This window comes from Cyprinodon tularosa, unplaced genomic scaffold (genome assembly GCF_016077235.1).
Source record: "Cyprinodon tularosa strain WSP-4 unplaced genomic scaffold, ASM1607723v1 ctg587, whole genome shotgun sequence".
NCBI classification, from domain to species: domain Eukaryota; kingdom Metazoa; phylum Chordata; class Actinopteri; order Cyprinodontiformes; family Cyprinodontidae; genus Cyprinodon; species Cyprinodon tularosa.
In genome coordinates, this window is record NW_024039326.1 from 395,958 (window position 1) to 415,396 (window position 19,439).

Here is a 19,439-nt window from a genome sequence, read left to right on the forward strand (position 1 = left end):
GGGAGGAAAGCAGAGGTTTTCTAACCTCCCTTTCCCATCATTCTCCCCTGGAGCTCTTCAGTAGGACACTTGGGCTTTCCGAAGCCAGCTGGAGATATAATCTTTCCACCATAACTTGTTCCGACCCTCGGCTTCCTCCCTCTGGAACATGTCTGAAAACGGCTCCGCTGGGACAAATCTGGAAGACGTCCCAATAAGGAAGAAGAGCCGTTTTAATCTGTGGGTTTATCAGCTTCTCTGCAGCCCATTAAAAACCAATTTGATTGTTTTATTTCTGGTTTTGTTCTCAGATTGACTCTAACCTCGTCTTTGATTGTAGTTCTAGACAGATAAAAATGGTTTCTGATCTTTCACCTCTCGGTTAAGCCCTTTGATTGATTCCCTTCCACCAGCAGAAAGCAGTCCATGTGGAGATCACAGTACCTGCTAACAGTGTTGACAGCTTCCCCTTTCTGAGACGTCTGACTGTTTGCCAGAATCTTACAGGAGCCGATGGAAAGTTATGTTCCCAGCTTCTCAGGATGCTGGGGAACATACAGCCGGAGAAGCAGCTCCTTTTGCATCACAGGATCTACCGACACCCTTTATGTCCCAACTCCTTATCGCCGTTTTAGCGATAAAAGGTCCCTTTTGGATGCAATGTTCCCATTTTTGAGTTTTTCAGACTTTGTTAAACAATCTGATTTAGATGCAGAACTGTTAAAAAACCTGTTCAGATCATTGTGTCCCACTTAAGAAAATGTCCATCTGTACCACAACGTTTAGATGTGTCCTGAGTCCACCCATCCATTCTCTGGCTTATCCTAAGCGAGGGCCCTGGTGCCTACTTCCAGCTGTCTACAGTCACACACTCACACATAACGAGAATTTAGACAAGCCAGTTATCGAAACAGTCATGTTTTTGGACTGTGGGAGGAAGCCGGTAGCCTCGTGAGACCATCCTGATCTCGCAAGCTTTCAAGAGTCTGGAGACTCTCCGTTAAAGGAAATTTGGAGCCGTTCAGCAAACGAACGTCCAATCAGCGTTGGCTTTGAGGCGGGATGAGGTGTGACGCAACGAGAAGCGCCACAGTTCAGTCTAAAGAACATGGCGGCTTCAGCCGATGAAACTAGCATTAGCGTGGCTATCGAGCAAGTTTTATCGGAATTACAGAGTATTTCTTCACTGAAAGAAGAGCAAAACACTGCTCTGGAGGCTTTTCTCAGAGGAAAAGATGTTTTTGCTCTTCTCCCGACTGGTTTCAGCAAGAGTTTGATCTATCAATTGGCTCCTCTTCGTCGTCGCTCTGTTAGTACGTCATATGCTTCGTTGATCTGATTGGTTTATTTGGCCCGTCTATCACCAACATAGGCCAATCAGCTAACCAGTATTTCCGCCCCTTCCCAAAATTACTTCAACGGAAGGTTTCCAGATGGATATGCGGAGCAAATCCATCTGGCGGAGTCAGGTTAGGAAGCTGGAGTACCCGGGAAGAACCCACACATGCTCAGGGAGAACATGCTAACTCCATGCAGGGAGACCACCGGCCAGAAATCGAACCCAAAACCCTCTTGTTTGTTGCGAGGCAGCAGGTCTACCCACTGCTCCACTAGGCGGCCATTTTCCTTTGTCTTTCCAAATATTTCTCTGTTATATTGCTTGTTTTATGTTCAACAAAACATCAGAGACTTTTTGGCACTTTCTCTTTGCTGAAGCTATTTTTAGGCAATTTTAAAAAATAGGAAACTATAGTGCAGGCAGTAAGCACCAACATCTTTAAGGTTTTTAAAATCTTCATCTATAATCTAAATTGGAGAAAAAGGCAAAGTTAGTCTTAAAACCTTTTTCTGATTCAAAAATTTTTTAGAGTTTCCATCTAGATTGTTAGATCTCCATGCAGTGCTACCCACTATGCCACTGAGCAGCCCAAGCATGGAGTCCAACATACCTTAATCACTAACTACATAAAAAAAGGACAGTAGAGAAATTGGCTGCAAACTGAGTCATTTAGACATTTGATTCAAGGACACGTCTAGGGTAGCCGGTTACTGTCCCTACTGTCCCTGAAACCGACCGTATGATCTTCAACTCAGTACATTTAAAGTGATTCACTTAATTAGTCAGAGGTCATAATGTTGTGTCTGATAGATGTCTTTTTTTTTTTAGTGCTATTTGTTGGCAATCCTCTGCCTTTGTATTTTGGCAATAAACTCCCTTTTTAAAGGAATAGTACACCCAAAGCATGATTAGCCTTCATTTTCTACTCACCCCCATGCTGAACAACACTCTGGAGTACTTTTTTGATATCTCAAATGCATCTGGAGATCTGGGAGGCTTCTTGCTGTCTGCTGACATTCAAATAATGGAGGTCTATGGCGCCCGAGACAGAAAGGTCCATAAAAGTCCACAAAAAACGTGTCAATATTCCTCCATACTGCTCGTCCAATGTATTCCAAGTGTCCTGAGTGGGTAGCGTCCAGAATTTACTCGAAACAAAGTCATTTAGAATGTTTTTAGAGCTTAAACAGTAGTGTATAGGATTTCCTAAAAGCGCGTTCACGAGTCTACGGAAACCGTGGCAGACCAAACCAGATGAAAGTGCGCATTCAGCTCAGCAAAGAACTCATGCTCTTCCTCAACACTGAAGTCCTCAGACATTTTTCTTTCGTTGTTTCTTTCTTTGCACAGGTAAACAGCACATTTCTTCTTCTACGCTTGCATTATCGGCAGAGCAGACGCTGAATGCGCACGTTCTTCCCGTTTGGTCTGCCGGCTTCCGTAGATTCGTGAACGCGCTTTTAGGAAATCCTATACACTACTGTTTATGCTCTAAAAACATTCTAAATGACTTTGTTTCGAGTAAATTCTGGACGCTACCCACTCAGGACACTTGGAATACATTGGACGAGCAGTATGGAGGAATATTGACACGTTTTTTGTGGACTTTTATGGACCTTTCTGCCTCGGGCGCCATAGACCTCCATTATTTGAATGTCAGCAGACAGCAAGAAGCCTCCCAGATCTCCAGATGCATTTGAGATATCAAAAAAGTACTCCAGAGTGTTGTTCAGCATGGGGGTGAGTAGAAAATGAAGGCTTATCATGTTTTGGGTGTACTATTCCTTTAAGTTTTCAGCATTTTCTTTTAAAACTCAGGCACATCTGATGTATGGAGGGAATTTTATTCCATTATTGTTCCAAACAAAGGAAGCATTTTATATACTGAAATTTGAAGGAAAAAAAAGTGAAACCAGAAATTAAACTTTGAAAAGGTTTTTGATCAAAAAATAGATTTGAGGTTCACCTTGCTATGTTCTCTGATAAAAAAAAAAACCCAGCATATTTTAAATTTGTTTTTTTTTTGTGTGTGTTTGTTTTAGTTTTATATTCTTTTATTTTTTTCTAATTCTTATTTTCAAATTGTCCTTTATAAATTGCATTCTCTTTACTTCTGCGGTGGGGAAGTCCTCTTCAATAAGGACTGAAGATGCATTTCTATGTGGATGTTAGGAACTGCATTTCTATTGATCAATGGGCCTGAATTAAAGAAAATTTAAACTGTAAAACATCAATTTAAAATATGCACTTTGTAAAATTGGACCTGAAAAATATGAATTTGGAGAAAACAACATTTGAAAATATACCTTTGTAAAAAAATGAAAGGAAAAAGTAAATATGATGATAAAAATGTTAAAAAAGTAATAATTTGATTAAATAAAGCCTTATAAAACAGTTACTCTTTATTGTTACAATCTGTCACAATAATAAAACAAAATTCACTCCATATTATGGTGGTTTTTAAGATACAGAAAAAATAAAGCAAATAAACCTACTTTGCAACATCAAAAATGGTCTCCACCCTGATGGCGCCATCAAGATGAACATGAAGCTCGATCTGCGGATGAAGAAGAGAATCGGTGAGTCAGTAGTAACTTCCTGCACATCAAAGTTAGCCCGTCCTCCTCCACAAAGAGAGCCGGGGTGCTGCAGTTGTGTGCTTTGGCTGCAGCCCATTGTGCATACTGAGCACACGGTTGGGCAAACAGTGGTGAACAGGGCCAGGGGTGCCACAGGGGGCAAACAGAAGAGGCTCCTTTGGCTCTGCCCCTGTTGCTGAGAGCTCTGATTTATCCTGGCAGATGAAACAGAAGACTCGGCTCATCCCTCAACGGCTGACGCCTCAAATACGTTGCTGCTATTATGAAAGAGCAAAGCGAGCCTCTCCCAAACTTGAAGCTTATCCAGGTTTCCTTTTAGCTCTGCAGAGCTTCAGATGATTTGGATCATACTGAAACACAGCTGGGTTACGTTCGTCTCAGTTTTAAGAAAGCCTGTTATTTTCCTTGGATGGGAACAGACCACTGCTTTGTTTGGAGAATATCTAATGATAGTATTTCTGTGAAATGTCTGAACTCTGGGACAGAGTGTAACTACTGTTACTTTTATAATATTCATATCATATTCATATTCTGCTATGGTTTAATAATAATTAGACAGCGGTGGACAGTCATTGAGTACATTTGAGTTAAAGGAAAAGTCCGGTCAGCCATGAATAACCAATTATTTATACCTTAAACGTTCATGGTGATTTAATAATTTTGCCGTTAATCAGTAAAATAAAATAAAAAGAATAACTGTCGTCGCAATCACTGAGTCTGGGAGCGGCCATTTTTCCCCCAAATATAGCAACCCCTCCCTCCTGCCATCTTCCAGCAGTGACGTCACGCTTTACAAGCAAAATCAATGGGAACTATTAGACACTAGGGGTGGGTAAAAAAATCGATTTAATCGATTTTGAATCGAATCCTTTACATTTTTGCAAAATCGATGTCTAGGGAATGAGATCGATTCATTTTGTAATGAGACGCGTGACGTTCAAAATTCAAATAAGCAGGAAAGATTCACTCAAGATGACTTCAAGTCAGACAGCTGCAAATATACCCAATAGGTTGGCGTCAACAAACCGGGGCTGACCAGCAAACTCCCTGTAGTTACAGACAAAGCTGCAAATATGGTTTGTGCATTGAAGACAATGCAGCTCATGCATGTCTGCTGTGTCACGTCTGCTTGCTCGAGTGAGGCTTCACTTTTTTACTTTTCTCAAACAAGTTTGCACTTATGAGACCGTTTTTTTAACATCTCATGTTTAAACTGTCTGATTTACAAGTTTGCACTTTGCGTTTAATGTGACAGGGAAAAACTAAATACATTAGTATTTTGAAACTCAGTTTAACCACTTTTATTATAAAACAGATCAAATTGAAATTAATCTATTTAGAACTGTATTAATCAAAAACGAATCGATTCAGGACTTTGGCGAAAATATCCAGCCCTACTAGACACATCTGCAATCAACAACAATTATTGAAGATTTCCAGAGGACTTCACCATTGAAATTCACCAGAGCTATAGTGAAACTGACAATGCCCACGTGCATGGCAGCTGGATGCTGGAATACACCAGGGGAAAAGTGAAAAAAAAAAAAAGTTATTTCATCTTTCCAATTCCTGATCCTCCAGAGCACATCCAGCCAATCACAGTCAGAGAAACAGGACTACACTGAAAAAACCCGTAATATGTAGCCAACATTTGGAAGAAGAATGTTTTCAAGATGACTTGGATAATAGCGCGTTGTGACAAACACCAGATACAGCACTGGGACTTGATCAACAGCCGATACCGCACCGTGACGTCACTAACCAGTAGGTGGCAGTAGTGTTCTTTGACAAACATGGATGCCTCCAGTAAAGCACATTCACATGAAAATTACTCTGAATTAAAAACACTGATCATTTATTGAACAGTTTGGAATAATTTCATATATGACCGGACTTTTCCTTTGAGTAAAGTTTTGGAGGATCTTTACTTTAAAATGAGTAATCCACTATATTTCTTGTTGTTACTTGTTCCTTTTGGGTCAGCTTAGCTTTGTAATCTGCTTTGTAAACTAGAGTTCATCCTTAAGAACGGGCATCCTGGATGTTTTGGCTATCTGTCTTTTTCAACATACCTGTGATGAACAGTAGCTCATGAGCAGGTATATGCAAAACTTTGACACGCTGATGAGGTTCTGCAGTAACTACCTCTAGATACGAGAACCGGAGGATAGAGTTTGAATGCTTCCATTTTAGAGATTTAATGACGTTCCACATGTGAAAACTCAGATATTGTTAGTAGTTTACAGTTTTATTGAGAAGCGAGTTGTAGCAGGTGGTTCTACTCATCAACACATCAGGTGTTTTCTGAAAGTTACAGGTTCTTTAAAATTATTAAAATTATACACACCTGTACTAATATTAGAATATGTAATTTATACTTTTTAATACTTAAAAGGTATAGAGGACGATCTTTTATTTCCAGGTGGATCATCTCAATAAGTGGTCCTCCTAATTGTCAATCATTCTGGTGATATGTTTACGTAAGGCCGTCCTACGTGCTCGTCCTGTTAGCTATCTTTTTCTGTGCATGCGCACTTTCAGGCGTATATCTGTGCTGAGCAACGGTTTCAGTCATTGAAGCTCACCTTTCTCACAGCGGTTCAGGGTGCACATCATTTAGCCATGTCTCTGTGAGTCCATCTACATGCTCTGAAAACATTTTGTCCTTGATCTTTGGGGAGGATCTTGTAAGATGAGAATAGGAAAAGTGATCCTTAACGGCAGGTTTGTGATTGCATGTTTACCACACATGTTTTATCCACTGAACCTCCCCCTCCTTATCTATTGCAAAGAGATCTGGATCACGAACTGAACAAGATTCTCATAAATAGCTAAAATAATCAGCTTCTGCAGGGTGATGGAGCTCCACCTTATAATGTGAGGAGCTGCATCATTTAAAGTGAATTTGGCACATGATGGAGGTGCATCCTGGATGCATGTCACCAACAACCATTTATATGGAGCAAGTAGTTTCAAAGCTGCAGCCTTTGAGCTTTCTGCAGGCCACAGGGCGCGTGCCAACTTCGCATATCATGCAAAATCATGTGGTTGTTTCTTTGCAGTTAGTACATTGTGGTCATTTATAGAATCTTGTGAAACTGACACATGCTGATGTTTTGCACGATACGTGATCCGAGAAATGAAATCCGCCTTTAGAGATGTTTCATGCCAATTTAAGCAGCCAAACAGGAAGTTGAGATGAACTGAAGATAATTTATGGTTCTTGTAAAAAGGAAAACATTTGGCCCTCCCGCATGCAGCACTTTCAATTATGTGTATTTGTTCGAAAACATTGTTAATGTCATCCAGCTGTGCTGCAAGCTGAAAGAAAAGGATTGTTGCTGCTTTTACTTTTAAAGTAAATCACTGATTTAAACAGCTAAAATTAGTCCTAAAATAATATGTAAGGTTAGTTTTATCTGTGGAAAAGATTAATTAGATTCATCTGATCTGCTGATTGGAGCAACCTTGTAGAAGAACGTTTAGTAAGGATGCAAGTAATCGTTAAATTAACTCTTTCCATTACCATAAAAATGATTATTAAGCTTTACAGTATGCTGATTTTGTCATAATTTATATTTTAACTATTTATTTCACAAGCTGTATTAAATATTAACTTAACATCATTAACCCTGCGATAGCCCGGTGACCTGTCCAGGGTGGACCCCGCCTCTCGCCCATAGACAGCTGGAGATAGGCACCAGCAGCCCTCATGGCCCCAGCAGGGATAAAGCGGGACAGAAAATGAATGGATGGATGGAGCATTTGGAGGATTTTGGACAAACAAGCAATTAGTAATTTCAAGTATTTTATCAATCTAACAGAAGGAGGGAGCAGTTGCTGTAAGAAAAAACTGTGAAATATTTTTCCTCTTTTCTTTTTTTCACCAATTTGGTGTTTAGAAGCTCAATAGTCAGTTCCTCTCTGCTTGTCTCACACAAATTATGTAACAACCAGAGCAAGGATGTGTAAAATGAATCCTCACTGTTCTCTGTACATCAGAAAGAACTCGTAGAGATTGGTTAAACATCTAAAAGATATATAAAATAAATAAAAATTAAAAAGTTATCAGATTTTTTACATTTCATTTCAGTTTAATATGGACAAAAATCTCATTGATTCTAATTCTAATCTCAGAATTCAGACTTTAATCTCAGAATTTGGGATGTGAGCAAGAGATGTGAGAAAAAAGTCCGAATTCTGACTTTTTTCCCATATTAACCTAAAACAATATTTAAAAACCTGTTAACTTTATTTTTTCAGAGGCCCTATTCCTCTTCTGTAAACCTCAGATCAAACACAATAGGATTTTCTTTCGGTCAACAATTTTCCCAAACAAGTTTTGAAAGACTGTCTAAATTCAGTTGTTTTCCTTGGTTTTATCTTATTGGCAGTGCTCTTCAGTCTCCTGATGGCTGCATCATTTAATGTAACTAACAGCAATAGAATAAACCTGTTTATCTAGAGGAAAAGGGTCACATCGTTTAACCTCTTTAGGTCTAACTGCAACAGCAATATGCAAAAATATCCAATTGTGCAAAAAACAACTACAATAGCTTTGATAAATACATAGAATTAAAATTGTACAAAATTAGAAATAATGAACTTGAATAAATAATAAATAATCAAGATTCCATGTGTCAATTTGTCCCCAAGACCCTTTGTATATTTTTTGTCTGTTTTCTCATTTTCCTTTTTCCTGATGTTGCAGTCACTTGGTATTATGTCAACCACAATGGCTTTCCTCTGCTTTCTGTATGTATATATATATATATGTATGTATGTGTAAATATAAATATACAAAATCATCGGTGAACAACCTGGAGGCTGAAGTATTTCTGAATGAATTTTTTTTTTCTAAGTACTTTGGCATCTTTCTACATACCAAAAACATGACTGTTAGATTGGTATGATAGGTGTGTCTGTTTTTCTTTCCTTACCTTTGTGTTTCTCTATCGCCCTGTAAATAACTGCTTTTCATGCTTAATCCTAACAAAACCTCGGAGAGGACCATGACTGAGCTTTAAAACAACAACAACTAACAGATTTTGCACGAGTAGAACTGGACAAGTCAGAGCTACAGGAGGAACCGGCTGAGAATAAAGAACACCAGGGAGCTCACATACTGAGGTAAGGCTGGAGGAAGAGGGAGAGCTCAATCAGCGGATTATGGAACAGCTATGGCACAGTATGAGGAGGGGAAATAATCAACACTCTGCTAAAAATAGAGAAAAAATTAAAGAATGAACTAAACGCCAAACAGAGGAATATATTAAACAGAGGAAAGAAACTGGTAAAAACAAACCAGTTGATGATGATGATGGTGAGGCTTACAGGGTGGAACCTGCCTCTCCACATAAATGCAGAAATAGTGCAGATTTAATACAGGCCTTTCACTGTCTTTACTGGATTACTGAGAACATTTTAACACGATTTGAAAATTTTTCCTTTCATCGTTTTAAAACATTTTTAATATTAATCAGGGTTAAAATGATCAATTTAACCTTCCAAATTTATTTTGTTGTTTACTGAATTAAAGCCCCGGCACTTGGAATAACTGTGACTGAAAATGGACGGATGAATGTTTTCTGAATTAAGGGAAATTAAGATGTACATTTTTAGGAGAATTCTACCTTGTTCTGCCTGACAGGAGCGCATCATTTCATTAATGCTATCAATAAAGGCTTTGGAAAATAAATACATTTTCCACACATGAATTGATTGATTTAACTCATACAGAATGATTCATATTATGCATTTGCTGCTGTTTATAGAGCAGCTATTAACTACTATTACTAGGGATGCACGATATTGGGATTTTGGCCGATATCCGATATGCCGATATTTTAAAACTCATGTAGCCGATAACCGATATCGATACCGATGTTAAAGCTGGACAAAAATAAGTAGTCATTGAAAATAGCAGTTTTGTTATCCATTTCTGACACTTAGCAAAGCTTACTATTATGGAGTAAATTATGCTCCATTATTGTTACAAGCAAAGAAAATATTATGTAAATTGAAATGAGGAAAAAAAATGTAATCCAGAAAAGGTTTTGAGATTAATTTAGTTTTTTCCGACTTTACTGCTTTCTTTTTTGTTAAATCTCAAAATGTTTGATATAATTTTTTTTTTACTGATTTTATATTGTGCAATATGCTGAATGTGCAATATTTCTCCACCTGTATATAAGTCATGCGGATTGTACATATTTTTATTTCATATTTTTTTATTTCTTATTTTTATTTTGTTTTTCATTGTGTGCGATACAGGTACACTTGAACCTTAATCCTATTTATCTATACTGTATATACCTGGATATACTGTATATATATTGCTTATTCTTAATGCACCTTTTCCTCCCTGTTTGCACCTTCTGTAACTTCTTTGCCAATATGTGACGAGAGAATTTCTCCGCTGTGAGATCAATAAAGCTCATCTAATCTAATCTAATCTAATTTTCAATGTTTCTTATAATATACACTATATTGCCAAAAGTATTTGCTCACCTGCCTTGACTCACATATGAGCTTAAGTGACATCCCGTTCCTAATCCATAGGGTTCAATATGACATCGGTCCACCCTTTGCAGCTAGAACAGCTTCAACTCTTCTGGGAAGGCTGTCCACAAGGTTTAGGAGTGTGTTTATGGGAATTTTTGACCATTCTTCCAGAAGCGCATTTGTGAGGTCGCACACTGATGTTGGACGAGAAGGCCTGGCTCTCAGTCTCCGCTCTAATTCATCCCAAAGGTGTTCTATCGGGTTGAGGTCAGGACTCTGTGCAGGCCAGTCAAGTTCATCCACACCAGACTCTGTCATCCATGTCTTTATGGACCTTGCTTTGTGCACTGGTGCACAGTCATGTTGGAAGAGGAAGGGGCCAGCTCCAAACAGTTCCCACAAAGTTGGGAGCATGGAATTGTCCAAAATGTCTTGGTATGCTGAAGCATTCAGAGTTCCTTTCACTGGAACTAAGGGGCCAAGCCCAGCTCCTGAAAAACAACCCCACACCATAATCCCCCCTCCACCAAACTTTACACTTGGCACAATGCAGTCAGACAAGTACCGTTCTCCTGGCAACCGCCAAACCCAGACCCGTCCATCAGATTGCCAGATGGAGAAGCGCGATTCGTCACTCCAGAGAACGCGTCTCCACTGCTCTAGAGTCCAGTGGCGGCGTGCTTTACACCACCGCATCCGACGCTTTGCATTGCACTTGGTGATGTATGGCTTGGATGCAGCTGCTCGACCATGGAAACCCATTCCATGAAGCTCTCTGCGCACTGTTCTTGAGCTAATCTGAAGGCCACATGAAGTTTGGAGGTCTGTAGTGATTGACTCTGCAGAAAGTTGGCGACCTCTTCGCACTATGCGCGTCAGCATCCGCTGACCCCGCTCCGTCAGTTTACGTGGCCTACCACTTCGTGGCTGAGTTGCTGTCGTTCCCAAACACTTCCATTTTCTTATAATACAGCTGACAGTTGACTGTGGAATATTTAGGAGCGAGGAAATTTCACGACTGGATTTGTTGCACAGGTGGCATCCTATCACAGTTCCACGCTGGAATTCACTGAGCTCCTGAGAGCGACCCATTCTTTCACAAATGTTTGTAAAAACAGTCTGCATGCCTAGGTGCTTGAATTTATACACCTGTGGCCATGGAAGTGATTGGAACACCTGATTCCAATAATTTGGATGGGTGAGCAAATACTTTTGGCAATATAGTGTATATATTTTTTATTCTGGGTTCGATTCCCGATATGGGATCTTTTTGCATAGAGTTTGCATGTTCTCCCTGAGCATGTATGGGTTCTCTCCAGGTACTCCGGCTTCCTCCCACAGTCCAAAAACACGACTGTTAGATTAATTGGCTTCTCTAAATTCTCCTTAGGTGTGTGTGTGAATGGTTGTTTGTCCTGTGTGTCTTTGTGTTGCCATGATATGGACTGGCGACCTGTCCTGGGTGGACCCCGCCTCTCGCCCATAGACAGCTGGATATAGGCACCAGCACCCCTCGTGACCCAGCAGGGATAAGCATGACAGAAACTGGATGGATATTTTTTGCTTTTTTTTTCTCATTTCTTTTAGGCTAAGTTTTACTAATCTGATTCTTTTAAATTTGTTATTACAGATCCAATTCTCTTCGCTTCAAGTCCACTACAGATGTTTGTCCTTAACACACCCATTGACAAAAATACGTTTTTCCTAAGATTCAGGGAGACCTGAAGAAGTGCAATTCATTTTTTCATTTTTTTAATTAAATAAATAAATAAAATAATAATAAAAAACACAATTCAATCTGAAAAAGAAAATCTGCACCAATTAAAAAAGAAATGATCAAATCTGTTTGCTCATTTTTTCTTTTTTATCCCTATTTCTTTATTTATTTTTTCAGTTTCTGTGTTTGCAGCAATAATGGAATATAATATCAATCTACCCTATGTGTATTACTCCTCCGACAGCAAAGTCCAAGCTCAGGTTTGGATGCTTTCCCAACCCTAAGGTTGCGAGCCAGCAGCGGTATCAGCTCTGCAGCAGCTTATTAATATGTAATGAGGTTTTATCTCCTCCAGCCTCTCTACTCCCTCAGCTCCGTGTTTCTGCACAAATTCACAGATGATTGTTTTTTGTTTTTTTTTTACCCACGGTGCCCACATGCTTCCTGTTTTTCACCCAAACTGTGAAACTGTAGGCAGAACAGGTTCAGAACGACCCAAACTCTATTTTTTTTTTTTTGAATTTTTTTTCTGCAGTAAAGGAGAAAAATAAAATTTTAAATTGCTCCTACAGTAGCCATTTTTAACAGTTTTAATATCTTATTTCCTCTTTCCTTTAATTTATCCTCTGTCTAAATTTCATAACCAGCCGGTCCGTGAGTAATAAGACCAACTTCCTCAACTGAAGCCGCGTTTTAAAGGCAACCAAAAAGTAAAAACTCCAATGTTCCGTTAAAGTTTGGATCCATTTCATCACTAATTGATCAGAAGCAGCTTCCATGGTTCCTCTTCCTCTCTCTGTACTCTCTGTTCTCACTGTACTTGTTGTACCGGCAGCAGTAGGGGGGCCCGGGGCCCCCCACCCTCCCCTCCATGATTAAAAACCTTTTTATTTTCAGTTCCTCAGGACCAACCTGCGGCTCTGTGACCTACCTTAGGCTGGTTGAACAGCTGTGGTTGTTGGGAGCGCTCGGCCATGGTGGGGAGCCCGCGGCAGCCGGTGTGTTTGCTGGTGCGGACTGAGGAGATGAAGAGAAGCGGAAAGCCGAAGCCTGCCGCTCCTCGACGCGCTATTATATGCATGACCCGGAGACACGCCTTTATTCTGCCAACTGTAAAAAAAAAACACACACGCAACGACACAGCAAAAAAGAGCAGAGTGCGCTCAGCAGATAATCGCAGAGAGAGCAACAGGCTGCAGAGTGATCAGATGGAGGCTGCAGGGCGCTGGGTAGAGAGGGATTAATTAGCAGCTTTGCACCATGTGGTGAAAGCTTTACAGTAAGGCCAATTAATCAATCAAAGCAGGTCACTAAACTGGTCAGACTGTTTCATTTAATGATGACTGGAGTCACAATGCCTGATGGCTGAAGGTGGGCACTATGGAGGGACAATTGGTCCATTATTGTTGCAAGCAAAGGAGGTTTTGTAAGAGATTTGAAAAAAAAATTTGAAATGAAGAAAATGCACTCAAGTACGGAAGAGGATTAGGGCCACATGAAAAAAAAAGTTTACTGATTTTTAAAATTTATTTCAGTTTAATATGGGGAAAAATTCAGAATTCTGACTTTTTTCTCAGAATCCTGACTTTAATCTCAGAATTCTGACTTTTTTCTCAGAATCCGGACTTTAATCTCAGAATCCTGACTTTTTTCTCAGAATTCTGACTTTTTTCTCAGAATTCTGACTTTAATTCTTTTAATTCCCCTACTGCTGCCGGTACAACAAGTACAGTGAGAACAGAGAGTACAGAGAGAGGAAGAGGAACCATGGAAGCTGCTTCTGATCAATTAGTGATGAAATGGATCCAAACTTTAACGGAACATTGGAGTTTTTACTTTTTGGTTGCCTTTAAAACGCGGCTTCAGTTGAGGAAGTTGGTCTTATTACTCACGGACCGGCTGGTTATGAAATTTAGACAGAGGATAAATTAAAGGAAAGAGGAAATAAGATATTAAAACTGTTAAAAATGGCTACTGTAGGAGCAATTTAAAATTTTATTTTTCTCCTTTACTGCAGAAAAAAAATTCTAAAAAAAAAAAAAAATAGAGTTTGGGTCGTTCTGAACCTGTTCTGCCTACAGTTTCACAGTTTGGGTGAAAAACAGGAAGCATGTGGGCACCGTGGGTAAAAAACAAACAAAAAACAATCAGCTGTGAATTTGTGCAGAAACACGGAGCTGAGGGAGTAGAGAGGCTGGAGGAGATAAAACCTCATTACATATTAAGCTGCTGCAGAGCTGATACCGCTGCTGGCGTCAGGCTCGCAACCTTAGGGTTGGGAAAGCATCCAAACCTGAGCTTGGACTTTGCTGTCGGAGGAGTAATACACATAGGGTAGATTGATATTATATTCCATTATTGCTGCAAACACAGAAACTGAAAAAATAAATAAAGAAATAGGGATAAAAAAGAAAAAATGAGCAAACAGATTTGATCATTTCTTTTTTAATTGGTGCAGATTTTCTTTTTCAGATTGAATTTTGTTGTTTATTATTATTTTATTTATTTATTTTATTTAAAAAATGAAAAAATGAATTGCACTTCTTCAGGTCTCCCTGAATCTTAGGAAAAACGTATTTTTGTCAATGGGTGTGTTAAGGACAAACATCTGTAGTGGACTTGAAGCGAAGAGAATTGGATCTGTAATAACAAATTTAAAAGAATCAGATTAGTAAAACTTAGCCTAAAAGAAATGAGAAAAAAAAAGCAAAAAATATCCATCCAGTTTCTGTCATGCTTATCCCTGCTGGGGTCACGAGGGGTGCTGGTGCCTATATCCAGCTGTCTATGGGCGAGAGGCGGGGTCCACCCAGGACAGGTCGCCAGTCCATTGCATGGCAACACAAAGACACACAGGACAAACAACCATTCACACACACACCTAAGGAGAATGTTCTTTATTCTCAGCCGGTTCCTCCTGTAGCTCTGACTTGTCCGGTTCTACTCGTGCAAAATCTGTTAGTTGTTGTTGTCTTAAAGCTCAGTCATGCTCCTCTCCGAGGTTTTGTTAGGATTAAGCATGAAAAGCAGTTATTTACAGGGCGATAGAGAAACACAAAGGTAAGGAAAGAAAAACAGACGCACCTATCATACCAATCTAACAGTCATGTTTTTGGTATTTAGAAAGATGCCAAAGTACTTAGAAAAAAAAATTCATGCAGAAATACTTCAGCCTCCATGTTGTTCACCGATGATTTTGTATATTTATATTTACACATACATACATGGTGACCCTTTTACTCTAGATAAACAGGTTTATTCTATTGCTGTTAGTTACATTAAATGATGCAGCCATCAGGAGACTGAAGAGCACTGCCAATAAGATAAAACCAAGGAAAACAACTGAATTTAGACAGTCTTTCAAAACTTGTTTGGGAAAATTGTTGACCGAAAGAAAATCCTATTGTGTTTGATCTGAAGAGGAATAGGGCCTCTGAAAAAATAAAGTTAACAGGTTTTTAAATATTGTTTTAGGTTAATATGGGAAAAAAGTCGGAATTCGGACTTTTCTCAGAATTCTGACTTTAATCTCAGAATTCTGACTTTTTTCTCAGAATTCTGACTTTTTTTCTCAGAATTCTGACAGCTAACAAACATTTTAGCATCAAGCTGTGGCCATGTCTGTTTTAGAGACTAGCTCTCTTGTTTTAATGACCTTCTGCTCCTCCTTTAATGAGGGGACCCCTCGGGCACCACATCTCTTCCTTCACGGTGCCCATCTACATTACAGTTTTTCTGGATTGTTTACAGACATTTCTGAAAACATGCCTCGTATTCTCAGAACTCTACACACAAATCCAACAAACACACACACAATGGGCAAAACCCTTCAATTCTCCTGCAAAATGAAACTTTACATTCAAAACAGTTTTATCTCTTCACAAAAGGCCATTTTGTGTTCAGATGACACACACAAACTATCATATGAACAGACAATTAAAAAAAGCATTTAAACACTGATGTGCTCAGTGTAAAACACCATTCTCTATTCATCATAATGACTTTTTGTTCAGTGTTACACTTACTACAGACATTAAATACATAAGTGCGTTGTAAAATATTTTAGAATATTGTTTTTATACTCAGAACACACAAATATACTGTAACAAACATGTTTTATTTTTCCCACAAAACAATGTACACAGTGTACATCCCAACTGACACAAAGTTGCACATACAGTGCAGAAGATTTTACTGTATACAGTTACAGTAATAATAAAAAAACAAAACAAAATAAACTATGCTGCATCCTCTCTTCTGTTTCGGTCTGGCCACAGCACCTCATCTACATCACAAGCAATGTTTTCCCTGGCCAAGCAGCGGGGGAAATATCGCCTAGCATGGCGAATCCAGCCATGAAAAGCATCAACTGCTATATCTCCACATGCGTCTTCCATAGCTTGGAAAAGGGGTATACGCGTTTCTGAATTTAGGTCGTACACTTTCCATCTCCAGGCAGAAAAAAATTCCTCAATAGGATTGAGGAATGGAGAATATGGAGGGAGATAAACAACTGAAAAGCGTGGGTGGTCAGTGAACCAGTTATGAACCAGAGCAGCCCGGTGGAAGCTTACGTTGTCCCAAATGACAACGTACCTGAGCTGCTCTGGGCCGTCTATCTGATCTGGTGGAATGAGTGTGTTGTGTAGGGTGTCCAGGAATGTGATCAGATGGGCAGTGTTGTAGGGGCCAAGGGTAGCATGGTGATGGATGATGCCATGGTCGGTCATCGCTGCACACATTGTGATGTTCCCTCCGCGCTGGCCAGGGACTTCAACAATTGCACGCTGGCCGATTATATTCCTTCCCCTCCTTCGTCTTTTTGTGAGGTTGAATCCAACCTCATCAATGAAGAAGAACTGGTGCTCCACTGCATCCACCTCCAGCTCAAGGACTCTCTGAAACACACATGACAATATCAGAAGTAAACATGGAGCGGTCTCTATTGTGAAGCACAATCATTATGATTACAATATAATAGAAAGAAATATGTATGATTTATACAATGTTGACAGTATGCATCAGAGGTGGGAATGTACTGTATAGGACATACTTGCACATAGTTATATCGCAATTCTTTGACCCTTTCTGAATTGCGCTCAAATGGCACCCTGTAGACCTGCTTCATCCTCAGTTTATTTCTGTGCAAGACACGGTCCAGCGTTGATAAACTTACCCTATCAATATTTTGAAATATCTCATTGTTTTCTATTATTTTTCTTTGTATTTGCCGTAAGGTAATGGCATTATTTTCAAGAACCATGTTCATGATCTCTGTTTCCTGTTCAGGAGACAGAAGACGGCCCCGTCCACCTCTTGTTGGTAATCTTTCAGTTCTGCAATACAAAGAGTGCAATACTGTAAATACTGTGTAGGAATACATTTCCCAAATACTCGAAACACAATGTCCTACAGAACAGTCCACAGGTAATACTGTACTACTGTACTCATTGAGTACTGTATTGATATGCAGTACTGCAGTTTTGTAGTGAGAGTAGATTTCTTACCTATTCTCATTGCGGAAAGTCCGGATGATGGATGCTACAGTGTACCTGCTCAAATTTGGCTGTACTCTTTGCCCAGCCTCCCTCATTGTTAGGCCGTGGTTGACCACATGGTCAACCAAAGTTGCTCGGATCTCATCAGAAATGATTGTCCTTGGCCTTCCTCGTCCTCCCCATCGTCCTCCTCTTACTCTCACTCCTCTGGCTCTGGCTCTGGCTCTGCCTCTGTTTACAACATTGGCCTCCATTGCTCCAAAACAGAAGAGCTCACCTGTTGCCCTTCTATGCTAAAGCTCTGATTGCTGAGTGGAAACATGTGTGTTAGGTGTTTGCCCATGTGAGGAGTCAGTGTGCATAGTAGGGAAATTAACTTTAGAGTTTTGAATAACAGTGTGTTCCTTGTGAAAACAAAAGATTTTCTTCATGACAATTGTGTGTAGAGTTTTGGAAAAAGTGTGTTTTAGAACTGCAATTTGAGTGTAAAGCAGGAATTGTGCTTGTAGTTTAGCAGAATTGGTTCAGGGGGTTGGTGCATGAGTTACATTTTGTGGTCATTGTGTTTCAAGTACCAATATTTGTGTGTAAACAATCGAGAAAAACTGTAAGATCCAAAATTGAAATGAGATTAAAGTCAGAATTCTGAGAAAAAAGTCAGAATTCTGAGATTAAAGTCAGAATTCTGAGAAAAAAGTCAGAATTCTGAGATTAAAGTCAGAAATCTGAGAAAAAAGTCAGAATTCTGACTTTTTCCCATATTAAACTGAAATAAAATTTGAAAATCAGTTAACTTTTTTATTTTTAGTGGCCCTAATCCTCTTCCGTACTCAAGAGATAATTCCAAAAAGTAAAAAAAAAACAAACAATCCACTTGCTACGTTCACCCTGCAGGCCTTGATGCTATATTCCGATTTGTTTGTGAAATCCGATTTTTTTGCGTTGCCGTTCACATTTCCAAATATATGCAACTTGTATGTGATCTCCTGTGTGAGCTGCAGTCATACAAGGCAAGTGTTCTGCATGCACAGTAGAGGACGCAGTGACGTCTCAGGCCAGCGTGCTCTATGTTTATGGAAATAAACATGGATGGTAGCGCCCAACCATAAACACACAATCTTTTCAAGATGGTTAAACAAAAATACTGCTCTTCGCATCATCGTCCACCATGGTTGTTGTTTTTCTTGCTGCTTCTTCATAGCAAGACCCAGAATAGTGACCTTTGTCGGGTATTATTGGCGTTCAAGTCCACTCCCTCTGTCTAAGGTTGGTTCTTCTTTCTTAACATAGATGGCTTCCTTCACTCCCATTTAAACCACCTGTCTTCTTTGTCCAAAATGTGAATATTCTGCTCCTCATAAGAATGTTCTTCTCCAGCAGAGTCTTGTCCAGAGGAGGGCGCTTTTCCGTGTTGGGCCATGCATCTGTGGAGAGGTTGTTTGGTTTCTCCAATATAAAGATCAGAGCATTCCTTGCTGCTTATCTTAGGTCTGGGAGTTTTGTCTTTATGATGCACTAGTCTCTTAACCTGACTCCGCCAGATGGATTTGCTCCTCATATCCATCTGGAAACCTTCCGTTGAAGTAATTTTGGGAAGGGGCGAAAACACTGGTTAGCTGATTGGCCTATGTTGGTGATAGACGGGCCAAATAAACCAATCAGATCAACGAAGCATATGACGTACTAACAGAGCGACGACGAAAACACAACCACCAGCCAGGCTACTCTTGCCGAAACAAGTCGGGAGAAGAGCAAAAACATCTTTTCCTCTGAGAAAAGCCTCCAGAGCAGTGTTTTGCTCT

At 39.6% G+C, this 19,439-nt stretch overlaps 2 protein-coding genes across 3 annotated transcripts in view; both read right to left on the reverse strand.

Annotated features, from left to right (window-relative positions):
- Positions 1-13,240, reverse strand: part of ada (adenosine deaminase) — a 49,335-nt gene extending 36,095 nt beyond the window's left edge. For both annotated transcript variants that reach the window (XR_005282597.1, XM_038306632.1), the window contains exons 1-2: positions 13,071-13,240; positions 3,814-3,875 (exon numbers count right to left, since the gene is read on the reverse strand). Coding sequence is in view for 1 of the 2 variants with exons in the window: in XM_038306632.1 (XP_038162560.1) it covers positions 3,814-3,875; positions 13,071-13,220 (212 nt within the window). In the remaining variant the exon portion in view is untranslated. The remainder of the gene's footprint in view (positions 1-3,813; positions 3,876-13,070) is intronic.
- A 1,493-nt stretch (positions 13,241-14,733) lies between these two features.
- On the reverse strand, positions 14,734-17,891 carry LOC119797511. The gene is made up of 4 exons (XM_038306614.1): positions 17,647-17,891; positions 17,193-17,475; positions 16,736-17,037; positions 14,734-14,779 (listed from the first exon to the last, which is right to left on the reverse strand). Exons 1-4 carry the CDS (start codon positions 17,889-17,891, stop codon positions 14,734-14,736), a joined length of 876 nt encoding a protein of 291 aa, XP_038162542.1.
- Positions 17,892-19,439: the final 1,548 nt, after the last annotated feature.